This window comes from Pantherophis guttatus, chromosome 4, assembly GCF_059756535.1.
Source record: "Pantherophis guttatus breed Tessera chromosome 4, ASM5975653v1, whole genome shotgun sequence".
In the NCBI taxonomy this organism is placed as follows: domain Eukaryota; kingdom Metazoa; phylum Chordata; class Lepidosauria; order Squamata; family Colubridae; genus Pantherophis; species Pantherophis guttatus.
Genome location: NC_142066.1, coordinates 83,183,966 through 83,209,526, shown reverse-complemented (window position 1 = coordinate 83,209,526; position 25,561 = coordinate 83,183,966). Strand labels below are relative to the sequence as shown.

General features: G+C 37.3%; 2 protein-coding genes across 5 annotated transcripts in view; one reads left to right on the top strand and one right to left on the bottom strand.

The window, feature by feature from the left end:
* BMPER (BMP binding endothelial regulator) overlaps window positions 1-15,633 on the top strand; it is a 499,083-nt gene extending 483,450 nt beyond the window's left edge. For 2 of the 4 annotated variants that reach the window (XM_034408863.2, XM_087894072.1), the window contains exons 14-15: window positions 697-827; window positions 4,941-5,850. In XM_034408863.2, the coding sequence (XP_034264754.1) occupies window positions 697-827; window positions 4,941-5,122 (313 nt within the window). In that variant the 3' untranslated portion in view covers window positions 5,123-5,850. Of the gene's footprint in view, window positions 1-696; window positions 828-4,940; window positions 5,851-13,373 lie in introns of those variants that run through there. The other 2 variants (XM_060686109.2, XM_060686111.2) reach the window with 2 other exon arrangements.
* FANCD2OS (FANCD2 opposite strand) lies at window positions 10,292-11,223 on the bottom strand. The gene has a single exon (XM_034418515.2). It carries the CDS (start codon window positions 11,191-11,193, stop codon window positions 10,663-10,665), a length of 531 nt encoding a protein of 176 aa, XP_034274406.1. The 5' UTR covers window positions 11,194-11,223; the 3' UTR covers window positions 10,292-10,662.
* Window positions 15,634-25,561: the final 9,928 nt, after the last annotated feature.

Sequence of the window (25,561 nt, the reverse complement as noted above, 5' to 3'; positions counted from 1 at the left end):
GCCGCATGCCACCTCTCTGGGTTCCAAGACCCGTCATTGAGGTAGGCCCTCGATAACGTGGAGGGCCAGGCTTGCGAGAGGGGGGAGTCTCGCAGTGCAAGAAGCTGCGCCCTTCGGTACATCTGCACCTTCGGTACATTTGCCCTTTGGGAACGTTATCCCCTGGAAATTAGAATGGCCCCAGCCCTGCTGTCCTTCTACAACACCTCTGTCTCTTTGTGTTCCTAGGTATGGAAGTTTGATGATCAGAGCCTATGAAAGGATTATTTTAATTGTCATTGTATGGCTTTTTACCTTGGCTGTGGGTTATGTATTTTATTTTATTTTACTATTGTTTGTGTTTTTAACTGCTATTAGCTGCCCAGAGTCATCATGCTAAGTGGGGTGGCCAATTTAATAAAATAAAAATAGTATTCTTTTTACTGTGAACATTTGAATGTAAAAATTTATACCCTTAATTGTTTCTGAGATCACACATACTGTTAGATTATGGATTCGCTGAGTAGTTTAGGTAAATAAAATAAATTAGTATCACCACTATGAGGTTCTATTAACCATTCTGTTTATAAAACATTTATAGAAGCAACATTAATGTCTATGAATGCAGGAATTCATAGGAGAAACTTGCTGTGACCGTTTGTATACATTTCTAAAAATTAGACTGAGAGATCCCGTTCATTCCCTTCTTTCTTGCAGATCCTGTGTGACAGATATGTGTGAGTGCCCAGTTCATAAAAACTGCTATTGTGAGTCATTTCTAGCTTATGCCAGAGCTTGTCAGAGAGAAGGTCTGAAGGTCCATTGGAAGCCTGAAGAAAATTGTGCTGGTAAGGAATTCACCATTTCATGCATTGCAGCATGAAGGGTAAAGGAAGCTTGCAAAACCCTGCTTTTGCTCTGCTTCCCCTTTCTTTACTTCATACTGTATGTCTAAGTCTGTTGAATGGAGTAGCAGTTAGTGGAAGGACCACAAAGTTGCAGGCCGGAATTATTCTGGCTAATTAATAACATCAGAAGGGAAAAAGGAAAGAGGAATAAATAAGCAAATCAATATTCCCTAGTATACTAATCCTGCTAATAATTTAAGTTCAAGTGTTTGTACTTATGCTGAGAGGTACAACATTGCTTTTAAACCCTGGATAGGGTGCAATTGTATGCTTGCCCAAATGACAAGATTAATTGTAACATGTCCAGCATCCACAGAAAGGCTTAACTTATACAGCTATGTGTTCATAGCTCTGCTTCTGCCCTTGAGTTTACTAAAATAATTCACATGCATTTTTTAAAAATGATATTGAAAAAAACTCACCTTTTAAACTTCTGATTTCATGCTAATATTTAAAGCAAAGGAGTGGAAGCAATAAAACAAATGACTATATAATATTTGACAGATATGCATATGAGGAGGAAAAAAAGTTCGGTTTTAGTCTTGGATGAATTGCTACATTTATCTCTTTGTTATTGGCCATAGTCTTAAGAAACAAATAATCAAAAGGTGAACGAAACAGGAATACTGGAACAGCAAAGTTCAGAAGAATTTCCCAAGCATAGAAGGAAAGGCAGATGCAAAGGGCAATAAAGCATCTGTGTTTATAAAAACTAAGAATATTCTCCTTTGGAAGACCTTGGAATTGAGCAAAAGAAATACAAGATGAATGAAAACAAAGTTCTGTGAGCCTACCATATGGGAAGTAAACTTGATTTTTTTTAAAGAAATAGAAGGATAGCTATGTTATTAATCTGCTGCAGCAAAAAGAAATCAGTCTTAAGACTTACAGTACTAGAAACATTTGTGACCCAGATAAAGGTGCATTCATGCATTCAACTAGTAGGAATATTTGAGTAGCTCCTAAGGAGCACATAAATAAATATAGATCAGATTAAGTATAAATACAATGTTTGTGATAAATAAGTGAGGGGCTGCCACAGAGAGGAAGGGGTCAAGCTATTTTCCAAGGCACCTGAAGACCAGACATGGAATAATGGATAGAAACTGATTAAGGAGAGATTCAACCTGGAAATAAGGAGAAATTTTCTGACAGTGAGAGCAATCAACCAGTGGAACAGCTTGCCTTTGGAAGTTGTGGGAGCTTCATCACTGGAGGCTTTCAATAAGAGATTGGACTGCCATTTGTCAGAAATGGTGTAGGGTCTCCTGCTTGGGCGGAGGGTTGGACTAGATGACCTATAAAGTCCCTTCCAAATCTGTTAATCTAATCTAAAATCTAAAGTACAACAGGACCAGTACTGTAATAGGATAGGTGCTTTCCACGTGTGTTTGATCAGTTTCCATCCTTTCCAGGCTGCACAGTCAATGTTTGAGCTAGGGATTTGGAGAAACAAAGTCTTACATATTATGTTGTACCAAGCATTCCATAATTATTTAAGTCAAAATCTGTTTGCATGAAGAAGAAAGACCATGAGAGAGAGAAAATGAAACAGGTAGAAAAAAGAGGAGAGAATCTGTTTTGAGTTCCTCAAAAATCACTTTCAGCCTATGCCACTCCAACCTCTGCCTTCAAACCTCAAAATGTCACATTGAAAATAAGTGTGACTGGGCTGAAAAAGATTATCCAGCCATGCGCTCAACCATTGTACTTAATTGGTTCTTCTTAGTGTTGGAGCAGTTTATTTAACTCCAATTGCTACATTTTTAGAGTCAGAAATTTTTTTAGACAGAAACAAGAAAATAATGAAAGATTTAAAGAGTCGTGACATAAACAGATGTGGTCACTGTTGTAACACAGAAGCTATTCTTCTGGATTCAAGAAGCTGACCCATCCCATCCCATCCCATCCCCAAGATCTCTCAAGTAAATTTTCTTCAGCTCCTTTGCAAGTTACTTTAAACAAACCCTAGTGTGGTTTCCAACAGAGAGGAGTGAGGATTTGGACAGCAATTTCCCTCATCTCATCCATTGCAAATTCAAATAAAAATATCAGACCTTTTGTGAATATTTACAATATTACAGACACACAAAACTGTGTTATCCTATCATATAAAAATAACTTAACAATGTTAAGTAATTGAATTGGATGTATATGGTGCTAAGGCAACTTCTGGGAAATAAAAAGTTCATCCTCTCCCACCCACTCCTCTCTCACTCACCACTAAGTGACTGGGTATTCTTCTCAAAGGTGCAGTACATTTCAAAGCTACAATACCTGTTCAAATAATTGAACTTTTCCATTTTCCCCATTAAGCCCCTTGGTTAAGATGCCAGAGGAATAGCTGAGCCTGAAAAAGTCTTTTTGGGGAGTTTTTCTCACTCTCCATTTCTTCCTGATCATTAGATCCCTCTTCCAACAACAGATACCTTAATCTCACTCATTTGTTTTCTTTACAAATTGCTATCACCCACAATTCAAAGTTCTTGTTAGATTTTTGGCATCCACCTGTTAAATTCCTCCTTCCTTGAGTTTCTTCTAACAACTCTTACCAGTTTTCATTAAACTGGTATCCAAGAACAACCATTTCAATGACATAGCTATTAAAAGAAATAGGTTTGTTTGGCTGTGTGGGTTGGAGAAAATAAAAGAGAAAAATGGGAAAATAAATGCTCAAATATTTCAACACATTGGTTTCTATGTCAATAGAAAGAGATGCATTTGATGTGAAGAGACTTTTTCAACAATTGAGGAAAACCTTTTTCCATGCCATTGAAAAGCACTATTATCCACCCCCCCCCCACACACACACCACTTGATCCATTAAGCTACATGTAAATCTTTCTAGAGAAAGGCAAGATTGATTCTCTGTAAATTTTTAAGAAACAACTTGGGATGATTTCAGGGGAGCATAATTTAGAAACAGCAGCTTGTTCAATGTTGAAATCTATATTAAGTGGTATGGCAATATTATGATTATAAAGCAGTTTGGGTGAGCCTCTAGTTGCAATTTATTCCCTAGTTTTAAAAACTGCTTTTTAAATAATGTTCATTGTTTCATTGTATCATTTATATCCAATTTTTGCTGCATAAAAGTATAATAAACATCTGCATAAAAATATAATCAACAAAATCACCTATGCCTTTTGAGTGTGGGCTTTTTGGCAAGTGCAGAGTTTATTATTCAGGTGAGTTAGGTTGAGAATTTATCTGTAACAAGGAAAACATTATTCCCTTTCAGAGATCATGCTTGAGAGACAGAAAGCAATACTTGTTTTACACACCTTAACTTCATTCCAACATGGTTATTGTAAAATAAAATTTTAAAAATCCCACTGTTTGCTTATGTATTTCATTGTTGCTATTCTTGCTTATCGTCTGTTCTTGGAATTCTAGATTCAAGCTTCCAAAAGCTGCCATATGGACTTAATATTCAGCAGACCAGTCCTATTGGCAGAGCTATAAAAGAGGCATTTTTAATAATTCTTCCTCCCTGTACAATCCCTTCTCCCATTCTGAAATGCAGAGGATTAGGAGATCCTCAAAGACAGCTTGAATGCTATGGATTTTGTAGGCTGTATGATGCTTCTGAGAATTTTCTTCCGAGACAGAATTCAACCCAGCATTTTAAGAATGTGATATTTTCTCTCCTTATTCCAGTGATACTTTTTAATTCTTTTGTGAAGAATATGCTGTAATATTTCCAAAGAGAAAGTTGGGGATTAATAGAAGATGCTGTAATAATATTTAGCATGTGTTGTAACATAATAAGCACCAGGAAAATAAAAAAGGCAGTTGATACTGAGACACATTCAAATCTTAACACTGTAAGTTATCATCAAGGTTGTGAGGTTGTCATATTCTATGAAAAAAAATGCTTTCAGCTGGGATATTTTAAAAATGTCATCTTTTCTTTTATTATTCTACTAATAATTGTAATGACTAGCTATAGTATCCCTGACTGTGATTTCCATGGATCTGTTTTGAGTATGACTAATTGTAGATCCAAACAAATAGATGCTGTGAAATTCATATCTTTGAAATGTCTTCCAGGAACCCAATGTAAACATGGTGCAGTTTATAATATGTGCAGTCCTGGTTGTGTGAAGACTTGTGCCAACTGGAATGAGATTGGTCCCTGCAATAAACCCTGTGTTGCAGGATGCCACTGTCCTACCAACTTAGTCCACCACCAAGGAAGATGCATCAAACCCACACTCTGTCCACAGCGGTGACATTCGCTTACACTCCAAGGAAACTGAACTTGATATCTTGAGTCCCTTTTGAAGTTCAGAGTCAATAAGGACTGCAGCATTTGTTGGCAGATCTTACAAAACTCTCTTCCAAAGAGAAAAGGAAATGTCTGTGCCTATGAATGTATGTGGAAATTTATATCAATACAAGCATATATGCAGTTGTATATATACTGTGTATATGTGAGACTGAGTATGTATGTTTGTGCACGTGCACGTGCACACATGCAAAAAGAGTAGATATAAAATTGCTAAATCCATTAGCATCAATGAACTAAAGGAAATAGTATCCATCCACATTGTGTGAAGGACCATGCGCTGAAGCCCAAAAGCCATTGTTAAATCTAGTTGGCATAGCATGACCTTAATATGTGGTCATGCTATGCCACTTCAGCAAGAGGCTATCTCTTATTTCTCTGGGTTTTTGCATCATTTATATTAATTATAGGACAAATTATTATTATATGTATATATTTTTTCCATTATGTATTAGTATTTATCTACTTCTAGGCTATAGACCATGTGGATATTTTGTGTAACTCAATCTGACATTCAGTGACAAGAAAGTACCATCTGGAGAACCCAATTTTTTTCAAGTCTATTCATGTTCCAATCTAAGTTTTGGCTAAAGTTTAGATTAATCCAGGACTTACTAATAGATGTTTTGGATAATAGTTGAAGTATCTTAATAAAGAAAACCTGACAACGCATATTATGTTTCACTACCTCATTTCAGTGTGAATATGTAGCCTCTATAGATTGGACCTGTAGGGTGTGTATATGGGGAGGGGGGGGGAATTCACTTATCAATTGTAACAACACTGGATCTTAAAAGATATTTAATTCTTTCAAACATGAAGTTTCATTTTATAAGATGTCTCTTATTAACAATTTTCTTTGAATGCTGAAAGATACATTATTATTCAAACACTGATTTCCTTAGTGAATGCAAATCCACTGTAATGACTTTTCTTTCAAAATGTTATTCAGGTAAAAGTGAATTACTTCTACAATATATTTACTGGTTGTAAAGTTCCTACAGTAAAGGTCTGTTTACCCCTGTGATCTGCTTAATTTTAAAAAAAGGTTTTTAAAAATTATTTAGTAGGAAGTATCATCCAAAGCTTGATTTGAGCTACTTCTTTTGCTTCATGAACTTTTCAAAATGGCTTTAATACAATTCAAATATGCTTTTGCCTAAACTTTTCCTCTGTCAATGTAACTGTTTTGAACTCTCTTTCAAAAACCTTTAACAAGAAAAAAAAATAAAGGAAACAGTCAGTTCACTAAAGAGAGAAGACAGCAAGGAAGAAACAGGCAGCAGAGAGAAAGCAGAGCTGCTTAACTCATTCTTTGCATCAGTCTTCACACAAAAAGAAACTATAGCCCAACCTACCAAAAACATAACTGTAAAAGACAGATTAGAAATAAGGTTAAAATAAGCAAAAATTTGGTAAGAGATCACTTGGCTGATCTTGATGAATACAAATCACCAGGACCTGACGGATTATATCCCAGAGTTCTAGAGGAGCTGGCAGATGTCATCTCAAAATCATTACCACATCTTTCAAAAATCCTGGAGCACTGGGGAACTACCAGAGGACTGGAAAAGAGCTGATGTGGTCTTCAAAAAAGGGGAAAAAACAGACCCAAGAAACTACAGATCAATCAACTTAACATCAATACCTGGGAAGACACTGGAAAAGATAATAAAAAAACAGATCTGCGAACGTCTAGAAATGAGTAAAGTAATGACTAGAAGTCAGCATGGGTTTGTTAAAAACAGATCATGCCAAACCAATCTTATTTCATTCTTCAACATAGTGACTAAATTAGTAGACAAGCAAAATACTGTGGACATAATATACTTAAACTTCAGCAAGGCATCTGACAAAATAGATCACAGTGTATTTCTTTGTAAGCTAGAAAAAAGTGGGATAGATAGCATCACCATCAGATGAATTTGTAACTGGCTGATCAACCGTATTCAATGAGTAGTCCTTAATGGTACTATGTCTGCATGGAGGGAAATAAGGGGTACCACAAGGTTCCATCTTAGGCCCAATACTCTTCAACAAATTCATAAATGACTTAGATGAGGGAATAGAAGGGGAACTTACAAATTTGTGGAGGATATTAAACTGGCAGGAATAGCCAACACCCTAGATGATAGGCTCAAGATCTAGATGGATCTTGACAGACTTGAACATTGGGCCTTATCTAACAAAATGAAATTCAATGTAGAGAAAACTAAAGTTTTACATTTAGGCAAGAAAAACCAAAAGTACTCATATAGCCTGGATGAAACCTGGCTAAATAGCAGTATGGATGATATTGGAGTCTTAGTGGACAACTAATTAAATATGAGCCAACAGTGTGCAGCGGCAGCCAAAAAAGCCAATGCAATCCTAAATGCATTAACAGAGGGATACAATCAAGATCAAGTGAGGTACTAATACCACTCTATAAAGCCCTAGTAAGACCACACCTAGAGTACTGCATCCAGTTTTGGTCACCACCCTATAAAAAAGATGTTGAGACTCTAGAAAAAGTGCAGAGAAGAACCACCAAGATGATTATGGGACTGGAGGCTAAAACATACAATGAATAGTTGCAAGTACTTGGTATAGCTAGTCTAGTAAAGAGAAGGACCAGGGGAGACATGATAACAGTTTTCCAATACTTGAGGGGCTGCCACAGAGAGGAGGGGGTCAAGCTATTTTCCAAAGCACCTGAAGGCTAGACACAGAATAATGGGTGGAAACTGATCAAGGAGAGATTCAACCTAGAAATAAGGAGAAATTTTCTGACAGTGAGAACAATCAACCAATGGAACAAATTGCCTTCGGAAGTTGTGGGAGCTTCATCACTGGAAGCCTTCAAGGACTGGACTGCTATTTGTCAGAAATGGTGTAGGGTCTCCTGCTTGGGTGGGGTGTTGAACTAGATCGCTTACAAGGTCCCTTCCAACTCTGTTGATCTGTTAAACCTAAACATAATCTAAGTTGATTTTTGGAAAAGTCAAGTATACCAGTCAATCAAATTGGCATAACTGATTTACATCATCATTTATTGATTCAAATTGTGATTTTTTTGAGACATTTGAACGTTAAAAGTACCGCCCCTTTTATATGATGTAATAAAAGTTCATGTCCATGGTCTGAATTCAGTCAAATATACAGTATGTGAATATATGCTGATGCACAACTAATTTTATTGATTCCTTTAAATTATTTTCTTAATTATGCTATTAATGTATTCTTTATCACAGCTAATAAAATTTCCTTCTCAGTCTTATACCAGAGTATGTTCAAGGTAGGTAATTTATACGGATTGGTTGTAAGATGGTTTTTATGCATTTGTTACTGCACAACGAGTATGATACTAATATCTACCTTTGAAAGATCATTTGGAATCTTATTCTTTTAGCTTATTTTTCAGGATAAAAATCATGTTTTAAAAAAGTGAAATTCTGATTCAATACACAACTGCACATACATTTTCCTTTCCTTTATTTACATTGTTTTGCTCTAATAAGCCAGGCTGTTTTGTCTTTATATATTTTGTAGTCAGTCAGCAAAGGAAAATAATCACCAAACCTTAATTTATAAAGGTGTTCCTGTTTTGTAAGAGTAGTGTAAAGGTGCTTGTTTGTTTGTGTATACACAAACACACACATACATGCATGCATATTGAAAAATCATGCATTCTCAATCATGTATATGTAAATCATTAATCATAATTAATGAGTGGCGGCCAATTATTCAAATATGGATGGTTGCTTTTCAGTTGTACTATGCTGAAATTAAATGGTTCTCTTAGATTTCATCAAAAGTTACCTGCTATTGAACAGAAATCATAGCATAAAATAAAAAAATCATAGCATAGAATTATGGAGATTCTTCCATGTAGTAACATTTCTTTGGGGAAAGAAAGTTCTTACAAATGGTATACATTGTTAGAAAGATCTTACAAATGGTGTATATCATTCACATAACTGAAAATCTTGTTACTTCTAATTTGAAGCAACATTACTTCTAATTTGTGTTCATTTTTGTCAAAATGTAGTTGTTTATTAGTAAACAGAAAAATCAGGATTGTGTAGCATACTGAGAGCATATTGTCTGATAAGGAAGGCTAGGAGAGAGAAAACATACACTGACGACTTTTGAGCTATAATTTTTTCATCTTTTGGTACTTGTTAATATAAATTGAGTCCAGATTAAATTAATCACACTGTTGAATTGAAATCAATAGAAAAACTGGTCAACATCATCTCTAATTTAGTTATATTGGTTACAAGAGACTTAAATAATTGCCAAGCAGTTGAAATTAAACCCATAAACTTCATCTATAAATTATGAATACAGCATGTGGAATTTTTAAAAATAAGCTGACATATTCATTCATTACATAAAAGAGTTCATTCGCTGCATAAATGAGTCAAAGCAATGATTTTAACTCAATTCTGCAATGCAAATCATATTTCTATAAATCTGTATAAACCTTGTTTTTACAGCAAAGCACTATGGTTGATATTTCAGTGTTCAATTTGCTTTATTGTGATCACAATAACTTTTTAGTAAATGATTTGGGAATTATGTGGCTTTCAATATTGCATTTCCAAATTTTTCAATAGTTATCTGAAAAACAGATTTTTGTAAAAGACAATGGTTTAGACTGCTTTAATTTTCATCACCAAGAGAAGAAAATAGAGCATATTGACTTGGGAGTGGGAGTTCCATTTTGTTTTAAATCATGAATTTCATATAGGTTTTAGTTGATATAGGCTTTTTCCTTGGAGAAAATGATTCATGATTATTTGATATTGTTTCTGTTTTTAACAATTGTAACACAGGAAGGAATTTTTTATATCAAAATATCTGTGTTTGAGTAGGAAACACTTAGATATCACAAGATATAATTAATATTTCATTTAGACTTTCCTTCAGACTTCCTCCATTATGTTCCCTATATTTGTTATTTTAACATTTATTTTTACCCTTGATTCATTCCTAGTTCAAAGAATGTTTGACATAATTCACATTTATTTTCCATTTTGTTCATATAACAATGCTATCTTACAATTTAAAACATGCAATATCTTGACAAATTCTGTGTCTTTTACAATGTTTAAAATATGATGAAACATTTTATAAAGGCAACTACCTGGTATTTTATTGTACAGATTGAAATGATATATGGGTACCGGGCTGTCTACAAACAATCTGAGTGTTGATGCTCTTCTGGATTATTGCCAGATTGATATTGTTACATTAAATGCTTCATTTTGTTCAGTGAAACTGGGTTGAGGAATAAAAAGAATAAGTAGTTATTCCAGGAAATAGATTGATTTCTAAGAAACATAAGTGTTGAAGAAAAGTTGACAATTCCAGGAAATAAGTTGAAGGCGGAATCCAATGAGTTGATTTTCTGAAGTAGAAGGGAATCAGATATGGGCCTGAGATAACTTCTCTTGCAATCAAGGATCCCAGCTTGTCCTGATTTTGCTTAGGGAAATTTTAGCGGGAATGTTGTAAGGCAAAGGCACATTTTTTGTAGGCAGCATAAAGCAAGAGAATGGCACGCAGCATTTGTCGACACATGGCCATAGCCATGTGCACTTGTGGTTCATGGAGGCCATGGGGTCTGCGTTGCTGGGGACTTATCACTTGACAGAAGGCTGAGCGCTCTGAAACCCTCAATGAGCCAGTCCAGTGGGGAGGCTGTGCAGTTACTAGATGCCCAAAGACCGAGTCAAGCCCTATAAGCCTCACTGCCTGTGGTTTGTGCACAGCCCTATTGCATGCCCTAGGTTCTCCTGCCAATTGGGAAGGTAATGGTTGCTTCATCCCAGTTTTAGCACTAGACTCCAGCACTAGACTCAGCCCCTGGAAGCAAAGTTGCACTTCCAAATCAGTGGCAGTGGCTGGGCTTTGCCCTCCCCGGAAAGGGTGTTTAGTGCTGCTGGGTCTGGGCACAGCACCCCTCAGCCATTGCAGAGATTCATCCAATGGGGACCAGGGTGCCCACAGCTGGTATCCACTGGCCATGGTCAGCACTTCCTAGTTGCTGCTGACCTGCTTTGCCCAGGATCCTGTGGCATGTTTTCTTTGCCTTGTGCCCTTGGCAACCTATTATGAGTAGGTATATACCTTAGAACATACAAATGAATCAGTGTTCCACTAGCTCCTCCTCCTGGTTCTAAAGAATAGTGTGCTCTATGGAGTGTCTATAACCATTCGTTAGGATCCTGATGTTATTTCTTAGAAATAAAGTCTTCATCCTGCAATAATAGAGGGATCTTGCAGATGGTCTGGGGAAAAGGGAACTTGCATGGCTTTTGCCATTGTCTGGCAGTCTTCTCTTTGCTAATCTGCCTAGAGAAATTATGGAACTATCCATAAAATACAGTGTTAGAACTGCAGTTGAAAAGGCAAACTGGTGAAAATGTTTCTGCTTCCTGTGGCATTTTGCACTTGTGGCAACATAGTCAGTAAAAACATTCTTCTTTCAGGGTTAGGGGGGCGGGAAATCTAATACTTCTATATCTTAATCTCCAAACAATACCACATTTCTACTTCTGCGTGCATTTTAAGAAAAACAGAAACCTACAAATTGAAGGCATTTTCAGTCTGACTTTGAACATTTAGGCTCATTGCTTACATTTTTAATTTTTAATTACTTATGTTGTCTTGTACAAACTGATTTCTTTGAAAACACTGTGGCCAGCAAGTTCACTTGGTGATTGTCATAAAGGTTGATGTTAGCCAATCATTTGGTATCTTTCCTGTTTCATATATTTGATTGAAGAGCTGCAGTAAAAATTTATTCCCATTGTCTTCCAGCAATTTTAAAATTTCTACTGGGATATCATCAGGTCCTGTAGATTCATATTATACAAAACCATGTTTTGTTTAATCATGCTGACTGGATAATTCTGAATAACCAGAATTTGCTTGGTTTACACATTGTGCATTGAACCCATGATATTTTTTAAAAAAGCAATTTCTGATAAAAACACAATATTTCTTTTTTATTTAGAAAGAGTAATTGCTTTAATAAAGAAAAATACCCTCAGCTGGTATTTTAAAAAAATACAGAATGCAAATACTTTTTCCAATTTGCACAAGTAATTGTGCAAATTGCACAAGTAATTGTGCAAATTGCACAAGTAATTGTGCAAATTACTTTCTTCAATTTCTTCTCCTGATAGGATGATTTAAAAAAAAACACCAAGCAAATCAAATGGGAGAAAAGATGGAAAAAGGCAGGGATGGGTTCCAAATCCTGTCACTACTGGTTCGCTCGTGCATGTACGCACTTCCTTGTGGTGCTTCTGCACATGTGCAAAAACTTCTGCACATGCACAGAAGTGTCTGAGCGGGTGGGCAGAGCCTCCTGCCCCCACCACTACCGGTTCACCCAATCTGGTGCAAACCGGTAGCAACCCACCACTGGAAAAAGGAATTAAATAGTAGCTGGTATATAAACCGTGATGAAAATCTTGATGAAACACCAATTTTTAAGCTGTATCATTTGTTAATTTCATTTCTGACAGTATACAGGAGTCATCCATGATGTTGTGCTAGGGAAATAAATGAAAATATAAATTGTTTTAACTGTGATATTTTAAATAATTATAAACTCCAGTAATGCAAACTAATAAAAAATGTATTACAATAAGTTGGTACATGATGAGGATTGATTGCAGCAGAGATAATGACCAGTTCTCCACCTTTTGTACAAGAGAAATTGTATGCATAAGAATGAAAGAAATGATGCCAGTACTTGAATTGATTAAAGGCTAGGTTGACCTGATTGACAGGCCCATTAAAAAAAAAATCTGTACAGACCATGCTCAGAAACTAGGTGCTGCCATTTTCTCAGATTATCTGTTAGCCTCCAGATAAATTAGACATCATCTGACATTAGTCTCAGCCAGTGAGGCTGAAGTGCATATTGTCTGAGAAGGAGCAGAGTTCAGATTCAAATTGGAGGGCATCAGTAGTAGAAAAGTTGCTAGAAGGCCTGGTGGTAGCCTAGCAGTTAATTATGTGAACAGATTAAAGACCTATGGCTTTTGTTATTTGTTGTTAATCTTTGATATAAAATATATATAATTGGCTAAAATATGGTTGTGATGGCATTATATCACAACCATAGGAATCTTTATTAATTATTTTATTACTTTATTCAATTATTATTGTGTCTGTCATCTGCACCTCTATAGCTGTCTGGTTTGGTTCTGCAGCCCAACAAGACAGACACAGACTTCAGAGAATAATTAGAACTTCAGAAAAAACAATTGCTACCAACCTGCTTTCCGTTGAGGACCTGTATACTGCACGAGTCAAAAAGAGGACTGTGAAAATATTTACAGATCCCTCACATCTTGGACATAAACTGTTTCAACTCTTATCCTCAAAACGACGTTATAGAGCACTGCACACCAGAACAACTAGACACAAGAACAGGTTTTTCCCAATCGCTATCACTCTGTCAAACTATTAATCTTCTCATCGTTCCCATCACCCATCTCCTCCCACTTATGACTGTATGACTGTAACCTTGTTGATGGTATTCTTACGATTTATATTGATATTGTTTCCTGATTGCTTATTTGTAACCTATGACTATCATTTAGCGTTGTACCTTATGATTCTTGATGGACGTATCTTTTATTTTATGTACACTGAGAGCATATGCACCAAGGCAAATTCCTTGTGTGTCCAACTACACTTGGCCAATAAAAATTCTATTCTATTCTAATCTATTCTAAAGTGAAACTATCAATTTATATTTACAGTATCTCTGAGAAGCAGGTGGCATTTTGATATTAACTTTCACGTCACCTAGTATGTTCTTGTCTTCTGAACATGCTGATTGAAATCTTGAAAGTATTTTTCTTCTCAAGTTCAACTAAACAGTGTCAAGGCAGCAGCCTGATTTCTTTTTGTTAAATGTCATAATCATAGCTGATTAAAAGGACAATGTAACCAGTTAGAAAACCAAACTTAACTAAATGAGCTCCAGAACCATCCTGTCCCAAGGTCCGGAAGATCAACCAAGTTATGAATGATTTCCTCAGTGTTATAAGGGTGGGGTGTGTCAGATCCATGTATCTGCCATTCTTCAGTGGAAGAAGGGGGTGGATTTGGATTTGTCACATTTAGTTCTTTTTCTATGTATCCTAAGTATCCTATTTCTTGCTGGGTCTTTTTGTATAACCTGATTTATAACCATTGCCTGGCATCTAAAATGCCCGGAGAATTCTCACCTCTTGGGGAATGAGAGAGGAGGGAGGGCCATGTGGATTGAAATGCCAGAGGATGGCCCTGAGAAGCTCTCCTTATCTGTTTCTCAGAGAGGCTGGTTCATTTTCACACTTGCGGATTGGTGGCAATCCACATCAGGCAATGGAGAGGGGTTCCTGATTTTCTTTATCCTGGATTGTATGCCCTGGGGAACCTCAGAGCCTGCTTTGAATTTTGACTTGCTTTTATCCCTTTTCAATAAAAGGTTCCTTTTGAAATACAAAGTTTTCAAGAGTCTATACTTTCTTGAAGGGGCGGAGAGGCTGGTCCTTACAGGTTGTGTAAAAATTTCTGCCTAAAAGTAATTCTAGAGAGCAGGCACTGCAACAGTGAAGGTGCACTTCCTGGGCTTCCTAAAATGACACTGATCAACAGGACTAGCTATCATTTGCTTTTCACTCATGGGTTGGGAGTCCAAGAGGATCTTCAAACTGTACACAAACCTTTAACGGGGAAGCGTGCTTACCTTGCTCAATCATGCCCATACCTGATGGGCAGAAACAATGAGAGATAAACAAGTCCTATGCTAGTGTAGAAAGTTAGCACCTACCCCTCTCCTAGAAGAATTAAATATTTTGAGAAATATTAAAAAGGCAGAATATTATATTTCCCTAAAAGAGAAACATGCTCCTGGAAAGCAGCCCCCACCTTTCTTTATAGCCCCAGCAGGACTGTGCCAGCCTATCTATAAAACAAAAGACCTTCAGCTCCAAGGTGATGGGATTAAGACATGTTGCTCCAGGACATAATAGGATTATCTAGCAGCAGGGCTCACTGCATTGCAAAATCACCTTGGGACATTGCATCACCCTCCAGGCTTCAACCAAACTTGATTCAGAAAAACAGATCAGACAAAAATTCAGATCTGTTAATCTGTTAAACATGACCTCACATGGCCCCATGGGAGTCTGACTACAGCCAATAGAATACATTTCTTGCACAGGAACAGGAAGCTCAAGGGCAAGGCCTGAGAGAGGGTATAAATAACCTTCACTCTCCATTCCATGTGGTCAGCTGCCCAGGCTCTCAAACCCATGTGGTCCTGTTCATCAATAAACCATCTTTCCAATCACCCTCCATGTTTCCAATGTCTTTCTCTCTACTTGGAACTGAACCAGATGGAACTAGATTTCTTCCAACACTATGGTGTGTTTTCAAGATGATAACCAAAACTTTGAATGGCCTGGAAATGAGGGGTAACTAATGCATTTCACATAACACTGGGTCATGTCAGCATAATCATGTCAACATAATGCCACCCATTATTGTCTATGCTGATGTATTCTGGGCCAGCTGTAGCTTCCAGACAGTTTTAAAGAGCAGCCGTGTGTAGCTTGCATTATAGTAATACAACTGTACATGTTATGAATTATCAGATATATATTGATGGTCGTGCTCATTTGGTTCTATGAGGAAGTTATTTGGTCAATACAGCTTCAGGTTCAAAAGATTGTTTTTATTATTTACAAATATATACATGCATACGATAATGCACAGGATGTCCTGTTACATTTTTACCCTAACTGTATGACGCAGATGTTGAGAGGAGAGAGAAGTTCACGTGTTGTCTCACTGAGAGATAGATGAGAGATAGAGAGAAAAAAAGGGGAAGATATCCAAGTGGTTTCTAGGTAAGAGTCCAATAAGAGAGTTCATTGGCTGATATAGTCACATGATGTCTGTAAAGACTTAATCCCTTCTAGTCTCTGGTGCATCATATGCAGGAAATATTTGACACACCCCTTCTATTGCCAAGTGTGATGGAACAGTGCTCAAAAATAATAATAAACACAAGTATAAGAAAAAATATATTATAAGTACAGTCCAACTGATTTGCAGTGGTTCCAATGTATTTCACAAGGTACAGGTTTAGTTAAGAAATCGGCAATTTGATCCTTGGTATCGCAATGAACAAATTCAACAAAACCCTTTTTAACTAGGTCTCTCACATTTTAATAACGTATATCAATATGACGAGATCTGAAGCTGACATCATTCCTGACCAAAGAGGCTATGACAGACTCATTGTCCTCGTGGAGAGTGATAGGTAGTGAAGGTTGTGTCCAAATATCTGAAACTAATTCGTATATCCATGTGAGAAGTGTGCAAGCATCAGAAGCACTGGCATATTCAGCTTCGGCCATGGAATTAGCAATGAAGTTTTGGCGACAAACATGCCAGTCTATGGGACAACCATTTAGGAAGTATATAAAGCCTGATGTGCTTTTTCTTGATTTTTCATCCCCTGCCCAATCGGCATCTGAATAACAGATAAGTTCTGGGGTGACCCCTTCATCAGGTTCTGATAATAAGATCATATCTTTTGTATTATGCAAATATCTGAGTAACCTTTTCATAGCAACTCAATGTTGTTCTTTAGGCTCATCTACTTGTCTAGATAAGAGATTTGTACTTAATGATATATCGGGTCTACTCCATCTGCTGATATAAAGGAGTGATCCTATGATGGATTGATATTGAGTTTTATCATGATGCTTGTTACCGTCTAGATAAGCAATTTTATTATAGTCAGTGCGCATGGGTGTATCTGTGGGGTTGCAGTCTTCCATGCCACATCTTTGTAACAGGTCTTCAATCTTATCCTTTTGTGAGAAGCAAAAACCTCTATCAGTTTTAAAAAATTTGTATGCCCAGATATTGGTCTATATGACCTAAGGTCTTTAAATTAACATGTTCTCTTAATTTGTTTGCAAATTGTTCACTGGATTGTATGTTGGGCCCGATATAAATCAAATCATCAACATAGATTAAAATAATTTCTTTTCCCCCTTCATAAGGTTTTGTCATTATGCACTGGTCAGATCGAATTTGATTATACCCCATTGATTTTAAAGTTTTGGTAAGACAGTCAAACCAAAGTTTGCCCGATTGTTTTAAGCCGTATAACCCTTTGTGTAGCCTCCATGTTTTGCCGAATTCAACTTGGAATCCTGGTGCCTCATTGACATAAATTTCCTCCTCTAATGGTGCAAGGAGGTATGCGGTTTGGACATCAAATTGGTAGACTTCTTGATTTGAGACAATGGCTGAAGTCAGTGCCATTTTTATGCTTTCTGGTTTTACTGTGGAGGAGTAAGTTTCATCGTAATCTTCGGGAAAGCGTTGGGCAAAACCTTGAGCTATGAGGCGTGCTTTGTATAGATATGTGTTGAGTGTTTTAATTTTGTAAACCCATCAAGTGCCATTTGGGTGTTTGTGTTGTGGAGGTGTTGTTTTTGTGAATACTTTTAAATTTATTAAACAGTCCATTTCTTTGGACATAGAATCCCACCATTTTAATTGTTCTGATTCCGGTAATTGGAGCATGTGTTTAAAATTTTTTGGAGTGATGGGTGTTTGCTTTGTCTGTGTCACATTGTTCACGTCAAATCTTTTAGGTGGGATGCCTTGTGTAATTCGTTTGGATTTTCTGATTGGTAGTTGTGTATCTGTGTTGTTTGTTCATGGTGTAACTTTTGGTGTTGTTGTTTGTACATGTTGAATTCTCTGTGGTGTATCTGATGTATTTGTTTCTTGGGTTAATACGTATGAGTCATTTGAGTGTATTTTGGTCCAGTTGTGGTTTTCTACGAATGTGGCTGAACGGGAAGTTATTACTGTGTTGTTGTTTTTTATGAATCGATATACTTTTGAACTTGGTGCATATTCTACGAAACGTAATTTTTTGGACACCTCATTCCCCTTCTGTCTGAGTGGTTTGGGGATATTGACATATGCATAGCAGCCAAAAACGCGAAGATGTGTGAGGTGTGGTTGAGTGCCATATACAAGAAAATAGGGCGTTTGGTTAATAACCTTATTCCATGTGCGGTTAAAAGTGTAATTGACATATGCAAGGACTTCTGCCCAATAGCTAGGGGGTACATCAGCATCTAACATGACGCTGCGCATCATGGTCTGTAATATTCCATTTTTTCTTTCACAAATCCCATTCTGCTGGGGAGTAAAAGGAGATGTTTTGTAGTGTATAATGCCTTTGGAGTCAATCCAGTTTTGAAATTGTACAGATGTGAATTCAGCTCCACAATCTGTTTGAATTTTCTTTAATTTGATGTTGTGTTGGTTTTGTATGAGAGTGTAAAATTTTTTTATTTTTTGAAAGGCTTGAGATTTTTCAGTAAGGATATAGATATGTCCGAAATGACTGAAATCATCGACTAAGTTCAAAAAATATTTGCGTTTGCCCAAAGAAAGTGGAAAAGGGCCTACAATGTCAACATGTACCAATTTGTATATGTGTTTTGATCGTCTGGGGAATTGGGGCTGCCTTTGATTTTGCAGCTTTACAAATCTCACAGTCAAGTTGGATAGGGCAATCATTAGTGCATATGCCTTGGGAGAAATTTTGAGTATTGTGTACAGCAACAGTATTGGCATGTGCTAAATGTCTGTGTAATAAATGGGCACAATTATTGTGTAAAGGTTCACCTATATGAGTTTGAATTTTTGTTTTCGAGGTTCGTTGGTTTTGTGATGTGGGTGAAGTTGGAGAGAGGTGTGGTGTGGTGTGTTGGTCGTTATGTGAGTCGGAAGTGTCATGTGTATTGGTATGGTGAGGTGTGGTACCTTTGTGGGGGTGTCAGGGGTACGGTCGGGATGATTGTCAGAGTCAGGTCTTGATGAGGATTGAGGTAGTTGAGTCGTAAGTGAGGATGATGTAAAGGAATCTGGAATAAGAAAAGGTAAATCATTAATGACAGAAATATTAGCAACAATAGTGTTATCATGTTTGGATTTTATAAAACCGTGTTGATCATCAAGAGATACTTTAAAACCGATTTTACCTAATTTTGAAGTACTCAAAATATTGCAGCCAAAGGTAGGTGTATAGAGCACTTGACTAATGGCCCCTATCCCAGGTATAAAGATAGAACCTTCATATTCAACTGTATTGGAAGTACCATTTGCTGCTGTAATAGAAATATTGGTTGGGTGAATATCATATAATATGGATTTGTTATTGGTGGTATGGTATATGCTTCCAGAATCGATGACCCATAGGTGCGTGGTGTCACGCAGGTATTGTTGGGTGTTGGGAAAGATGCCAAATGTTTGGGATTCGGAGTTAGAATATATAGATTGTTCAGTGTGTTGTCCCCTTCTGTCTTTATAATCTTTGTGTGTGGGACCCTTTCTAATGTAAAATTCAGTGGGCATGGATCTTTTAGGTTCAGTATGTTCTTTGATAGTATGATTTCTTTTGTTAGTCTTGTCTGTAGGGGTGTATCCCCTTGTATCATGAGTGTGGGTGATGTTGTCACCGTGTGGAGGATGGGAGTTGTAGGTATGATAATGTCCTCTATAGTTACAATAATTAAAATTATTTTGATATTGAGAGGGGTGTTTCTGCCAGTTTTGGTAGATGGGTTTGTGTGAAGAATGTGAAGGATGGGAATCATATTTAGGGTAAAAAGGGTGGTCAAAAGAAGTAGGGTATCTATCAGTATGATAGAGTCTTCTATCTTCATCTATTAATTTGGATTTGATTTCAGCGACAGTGTACATGTGGGGGGGGTAAGGAGTGGAGACTATTAATGAATCCTGACCAACCAGGGATGTGTTTAATAGAATTGAAAACGATACCAATCATGGCAGTTTCAGGTACAGGATGATTGCGTTGAATCAGTTGTTTTCACATGGATTCGAGGTGGAAAAGATGTTTGGCCATAGATGTGCCAGGTTTATATATGGTGCTATAAAAGTCACCGGCAAGAGTAGCGATAGTTGCAGGTGAGGGTTTGTTGTAATGTTTTTGTAAGTATTGCCATACTTTTTGTGCAGTAAAACCTGTAGGTATAGAATGAACAAGATCACTTTCTAAAGTTGACATAAGAGTGGCATAAACACAATTGTGAAGAAAAGTTAAGTTAGATGACCAAGGCTTATTAGGGGGAGATTCAATTATAAGAAATGTGCCTTCTCTTAAAAGATGTAAATGAGTTTCTTGTTCCCAAGAAGGGAAATTATTACCTGAGGTTTGTAATTTTTTGAAGTTTGGTGATAAAGGTAATGGGCCATGTTGTTTAAAATGTTGCAAAACAGTTTCAATTTCTAAAGATAAATTTACATTAGTAGATAAAGACAAAGAATTATTAGTTTCAATATTTAAATCATTACAGTTTACAGTAATAGAAGGCTGAAATGAGTTACTGTCAGCAGAGATAGGTAATTGAACTTCGGATTGTTGATTGGAGTCGTTTGGTATGAGAGAAGATGATGTAGGTGATTCAATGATAGGAGAAATAATGGAGGTGGTGGTTGTAGTTTGATTCAGAAGAGCTGCTGCGACAGCGTCGGCTGCTGTAGAAGGTAGTTGGCTTTTGATGCAAAGGCTGCAAAAATCGTGTGAATTTGTTGTTTGAATGGGGCATCTGTAATGTTGGAGGCGGCAGCGGCAGCGGCGGCATCTTTGGCGATAAGGGGGGAGTGAGTCGGCGGCTGCAAAGACTGAAAAGGAACTTTTTACATTGGAGACAATATTGGTATCAGTAGAAATATTTGCAGCTGCTGCAGCTGCAGTGGTATAGATGGGGATGTCTGCAGCAGCGGCAAAAATAGAAAAGTTCTGAAAATTTAAAAAAAATTGGGAGGATTTGAATTCGGTGCTCTGGAGAAGAAGGTAGGGAATCAGTCTGAATATCTCCAGTTGTGGGGTGGGTAGTAGGAAGTATGGGGGTAAGGGGGTTGATTGAGACCTTGTGGTCTGAAGTGGTAGATGTCATTTTGTTTAAAGTGTGGTCATATAAATTGTCGGCCATTTTGTGGACCGCATGGTAGAGTGTGGGGGTGGCCATTTTGTCGGCCATTTTTGAAGCCATGCTTTCGGGGAAGGTGGAAGCCATATTGGTAGCAATAAAGTCAATAGGTGGGGAGGGAGGATTTTTAATATAATAGGTGTTTAAAAAGTCAGTCTGGGAATCTATGGGTTGAAGCAAAAAATTGTCGCTTACCAGGTCTGGTGAGGTTGAAAGGGTGTTTAACAGTTCAAGAGTTCTTTGAGGAGTCCAGCCTGCGTTTATTAGGCCTGTCGCATATAAAGCTTGATATAAATGCTGTTTTGGAGAAGCATGAGAAAATAAAAGTTGGTCTGAAGTTATAGAGTTGGAACAGACAAGGGATTCAGAAGGTTGAAGTCCTTGATGATAGTCATGAGGTGGAGTAGAATTGAGATCGAAGCAAGGTTGTTGTAAGCGTGGCTCTGTTCTTTCGGTGTTCAGGTGAAGAGGAGAAAAAAAAGTTGGGTCCTTTCATAAAGAGGTTTGTACTTGCTGTGTAGCTTCAATAGAAAGTTTTTTTTAGTCTTTTGGATAATGATTGGTGCTGTTTTGTTAAGGATACGGTTAACGCATCAATCTCTTGTAAAGATAGTTCATTCAGGTTCAAGGATTCCATGTTAGGAAAAATCTTTCTATGATTTTAAAATTTACAAAAAATTCATAGACCTGAGCAATAATTTTTCATCGTCTGCTACCATTTATCAGATATATATTGATGGTCGTGCTCATTTGGTTCTATGAGGAAGTTATTTGGTCAATACAGCTTCAGGTTCAAAAAGTTGTTTTTATTATTTACAAATATATACATGCATACGATAATGAACAGGGTGTCCTGTTACATTTTTACCCTAACTGTATGACTCAGATGTTGAGAGGAGAGAGAAATTCACGTGTTGTCTCACTGAGAGATAGATGAGAGAGAGAGAGAGAAAAGGGGAAGATATCCAAGTGGTTTCTAGGTAAGAGTCCAATAAGAGAGTTCATTGGCTGATATAGTCACATGTGATGTCTGTAACCCCTTCTAGTCTCTGGTGCATCATATGTAGGCAATATCTGACATGAATCATTGTGCAAAGGCCCTCTTAGTCCTAGCTACCATTTGCTTTTCATGTATGAGTCCATGAAGTTCCTCAGATTATACATATATTTTGAATGGGGAAATATACTTCTAATGAGAGTGACAGATTATTTCATAATCTAAGGACTCCAAATAAATGCAGCTTCTTAGTCTTGTCCAAATTCATAACAGACAATTCCTCCCCATCCAGCTTCCCAGTATAGTTGAGGATTTTAATAACATTGCATACTCAGTCAAGGGTCAAGAAGTATAATTGCATATCTGTTTAAGTCTTACTGGGTAAAACAGACAGGAAACACAACTGAATGAGGTTATTCTACTTTATTGTAAGGCTACATTGATAGAATCTTACAAGTATGAAGATGCAAATCATTTGTCTAATCATGTTGGAAAAAGTATCATCTTGGCAGGAAGGTGGGATTAAGCATGGGGATAACCTGGAGTCACTGTACAACCTCCAAAGGGTTAGGGCCGATAGCCTCTAAATCAGAGGTGTCAAACTCAATTTCATCAATTTTGTGTTTGAAACCCGGAGGGCCAGGGGGTAGGCGTGGTCATGATACGTATTTGACACAGGCTCAAGATGCACTTTTCCTCCTTTTCTTCTTTCTTTCCACAATTCTTTACTATAACCATTTTTCTATCTCTTCTACCAATTATTACTGGCAAACATTTATTACTTATTCTTCATACTCCACTAAATTTTTTATTTCTAAATTTATACCCCACTGTTTAACAGTAAATTGCTTTTCCAGGCAGAAAAGCAATTTATAGTATTTTTGTTATTCAACTAGTAATAAAAATATAATAGCATAAATAACATGATAATACAAGATCTAACAGCAGAGGTAAATTTCCAGGATAGTACATAGAAATGGCTGTCAATTATAGATTGTTGATTGTAGATTAAATGGACCTACAGTATGTAAAATCTGGCATTAAACTGTAGTATTAACATAGGATGTTGCTTGTTTTCTATCCAGATCAGGCAGTTACTTAGGGCCACATAATTGTAATCCAGTTCAATCAGGCCTCCTGCAGCACTCTGCTAGCCAAAAATGGGCCAGGTGGAGGCACAGCCCTTTTTTGGCTGGCAGAGTGCTGCTGGAGGCCAGGGAGGTCAAAAACGGGCTGCACAGGGGCCTCACTGGGCATCTGCATGCCCCATTTTTGGCCAGTAGGGTGTTTCTGGAGGACAGGAAGGTCAAAAACGGGTCACATGGAGACCGCATGCACCTTCCCGTGCCCCCATTTTGGCCGGCAGAGGTATTGCAGGCCAGTCCTTTGGAATTTCCAGGCCAGCCCTGCGGACCAGATTTAAGCATCCCACGGGCCAGATCCAGCCCACTGGCCTTGGGTTTGACACCCCTGCTCTAAATTCTTTTGACCCTTATGTAATTGTTTCCAAGAGTCAGCTGCCAGATTAGAGAAATTTCTGTATTACTATGCAGAACATAATAAAGTAGTTATTATTGAGTGGGCGTGGCTAGCTGTCAAGGAGGAAAGCTGTGGAAAGCGATGCTCCATTATAGAGAGACACTTTTTCAGCAAATTCCAATTGATCAGCGGACTTTGTGGAGTTCCAGTTCCCTTGGAGGAGGATCGGAAGAAAGAGGCACTCTGCGGTATAGCTCTTGGCGGCAGTCAAGAATGTGAGCAGCAGAAAAGCCTCAGAGAAGCTGATTGGGGGAAGGAGATGGCCTGTAATGGCGGCTGCAAGGAAATTACAGCGGACAGCTGGACAATGATAGCGGTGGAATAGCGGGACAATGGCGAGACTGACCTGGTTTAATGTGACCTTGGCAACTTCGTATTAGTGATCCGGGATGGGAGGTCTACCCAGAGGATTTCTAAAGAGGGAAGAGAAAGAAAGAGGCCCCAGAAAGGAGGAGGGTAACTGGAGCTCCTTCCAAAAGATAGCAGCTGTTTGGGTGTAAAAGAAATCACTGCATTTTCACAGATAGTATTGGCAGAGTAAAGGGAAAAGATCAAGGAGATTTCTTTTTCTTACTGCTTATAATTTGGAATCAAGAAAACAGATAATCCGAAGTTGGGGACTGAGAGTAAAATGCTGACAAATCGGAGGATGTGACACTGTGAAGGGAGACTAAATGCTGAGTAATACAAAAGGAGGCAAGAGAGACATCTGCTGGCTAAGAAGGAACTAGAAAAACCTACAGAAGAGGAAAGGGGTATTGTAAAAAGGACTTAAAAACTATATTCAAGAAAGGAGAAAACGTGGGAAATAATTTGTATTACTAATTAATTTATAAATTATAGAGAGATTGAATATAATTGTGGACATGGTTATATTTATAGTTTAGTATTTAAATATAGAGAGGAAATTGGTTGGAAACTGTCTTTATTATTACTCTCATTAATTATTGACATTATTGATATTATTAATGCCATAAATGATGATTTATACATTTTGTTGTTAATGAATTTTTGATACTGATTGATGTTTTGGATCAATAATTTTGAACTATAGATTGATATAAATATTTAGAAATTATAAGTTATTGAATTTAGTGTGTATAATAGATATAAGAATAAGAATATAGATTTGGTGATAAATAGGAAAGGAATAAGCTAAGTGATATTTGGGGTGTGGTAGAGGGAAACAAGAGGACTATAAATAAGTGGGGAGGTTGGTTTAAATTGGTGGCAGAGATGACGAGCATACCTAACTTAATGATGATTGGCACAGGAAGGAGGCAGGTAGCCCAAGCTACGACAATTGAAATGAGTCCAGCAGGGCAAAGATCCATAGAAGAAATGATGCAAAGGGAAATATCAAATTCATTTAAGGATCTGCAGTTAATGCTGCAATCCATGCAAGATGTAATGCTGAAAAATCATGAAGATCTGAAAAGAGAGATAGGAGAAGTGAGGAGTGATACTGGAGAACTTAAAAAAAAGATGAAATCAATAGATGGTAAAATTGAATGCTTCCAACAGCAAATTATGAAAAATGAGCAAAAATTACAAGAGATGGAAGAAAGAATGGGAAGGGAAGAAAAACGTGTGGATGAAATGAGTGGAAAATTAATGCAAGCTAATAAAGAACTTGAAATGATGGTTATCCAGTTAGAAATAGAAAAGGCAGTCCACTACCTACAATTCCAGAATGTGAAAGAAGATAAAGGTGAGGATTTACAGGAAATGATGGCAGATCTGTTGGCAGGAGTTCTAGGAATTGGTAAAGACGAAATGGTGAATGAAAGGG

Excerpts from the sequence above, each read along its gene's own strand:
- FANCD2OS (XM_034418515.2), bottom strand. The coding sequence starts at position 11,193 with ATGGCCAGTGGATACCAGCTGTGGGCACCCTGGTCCCCATTGGATGAA.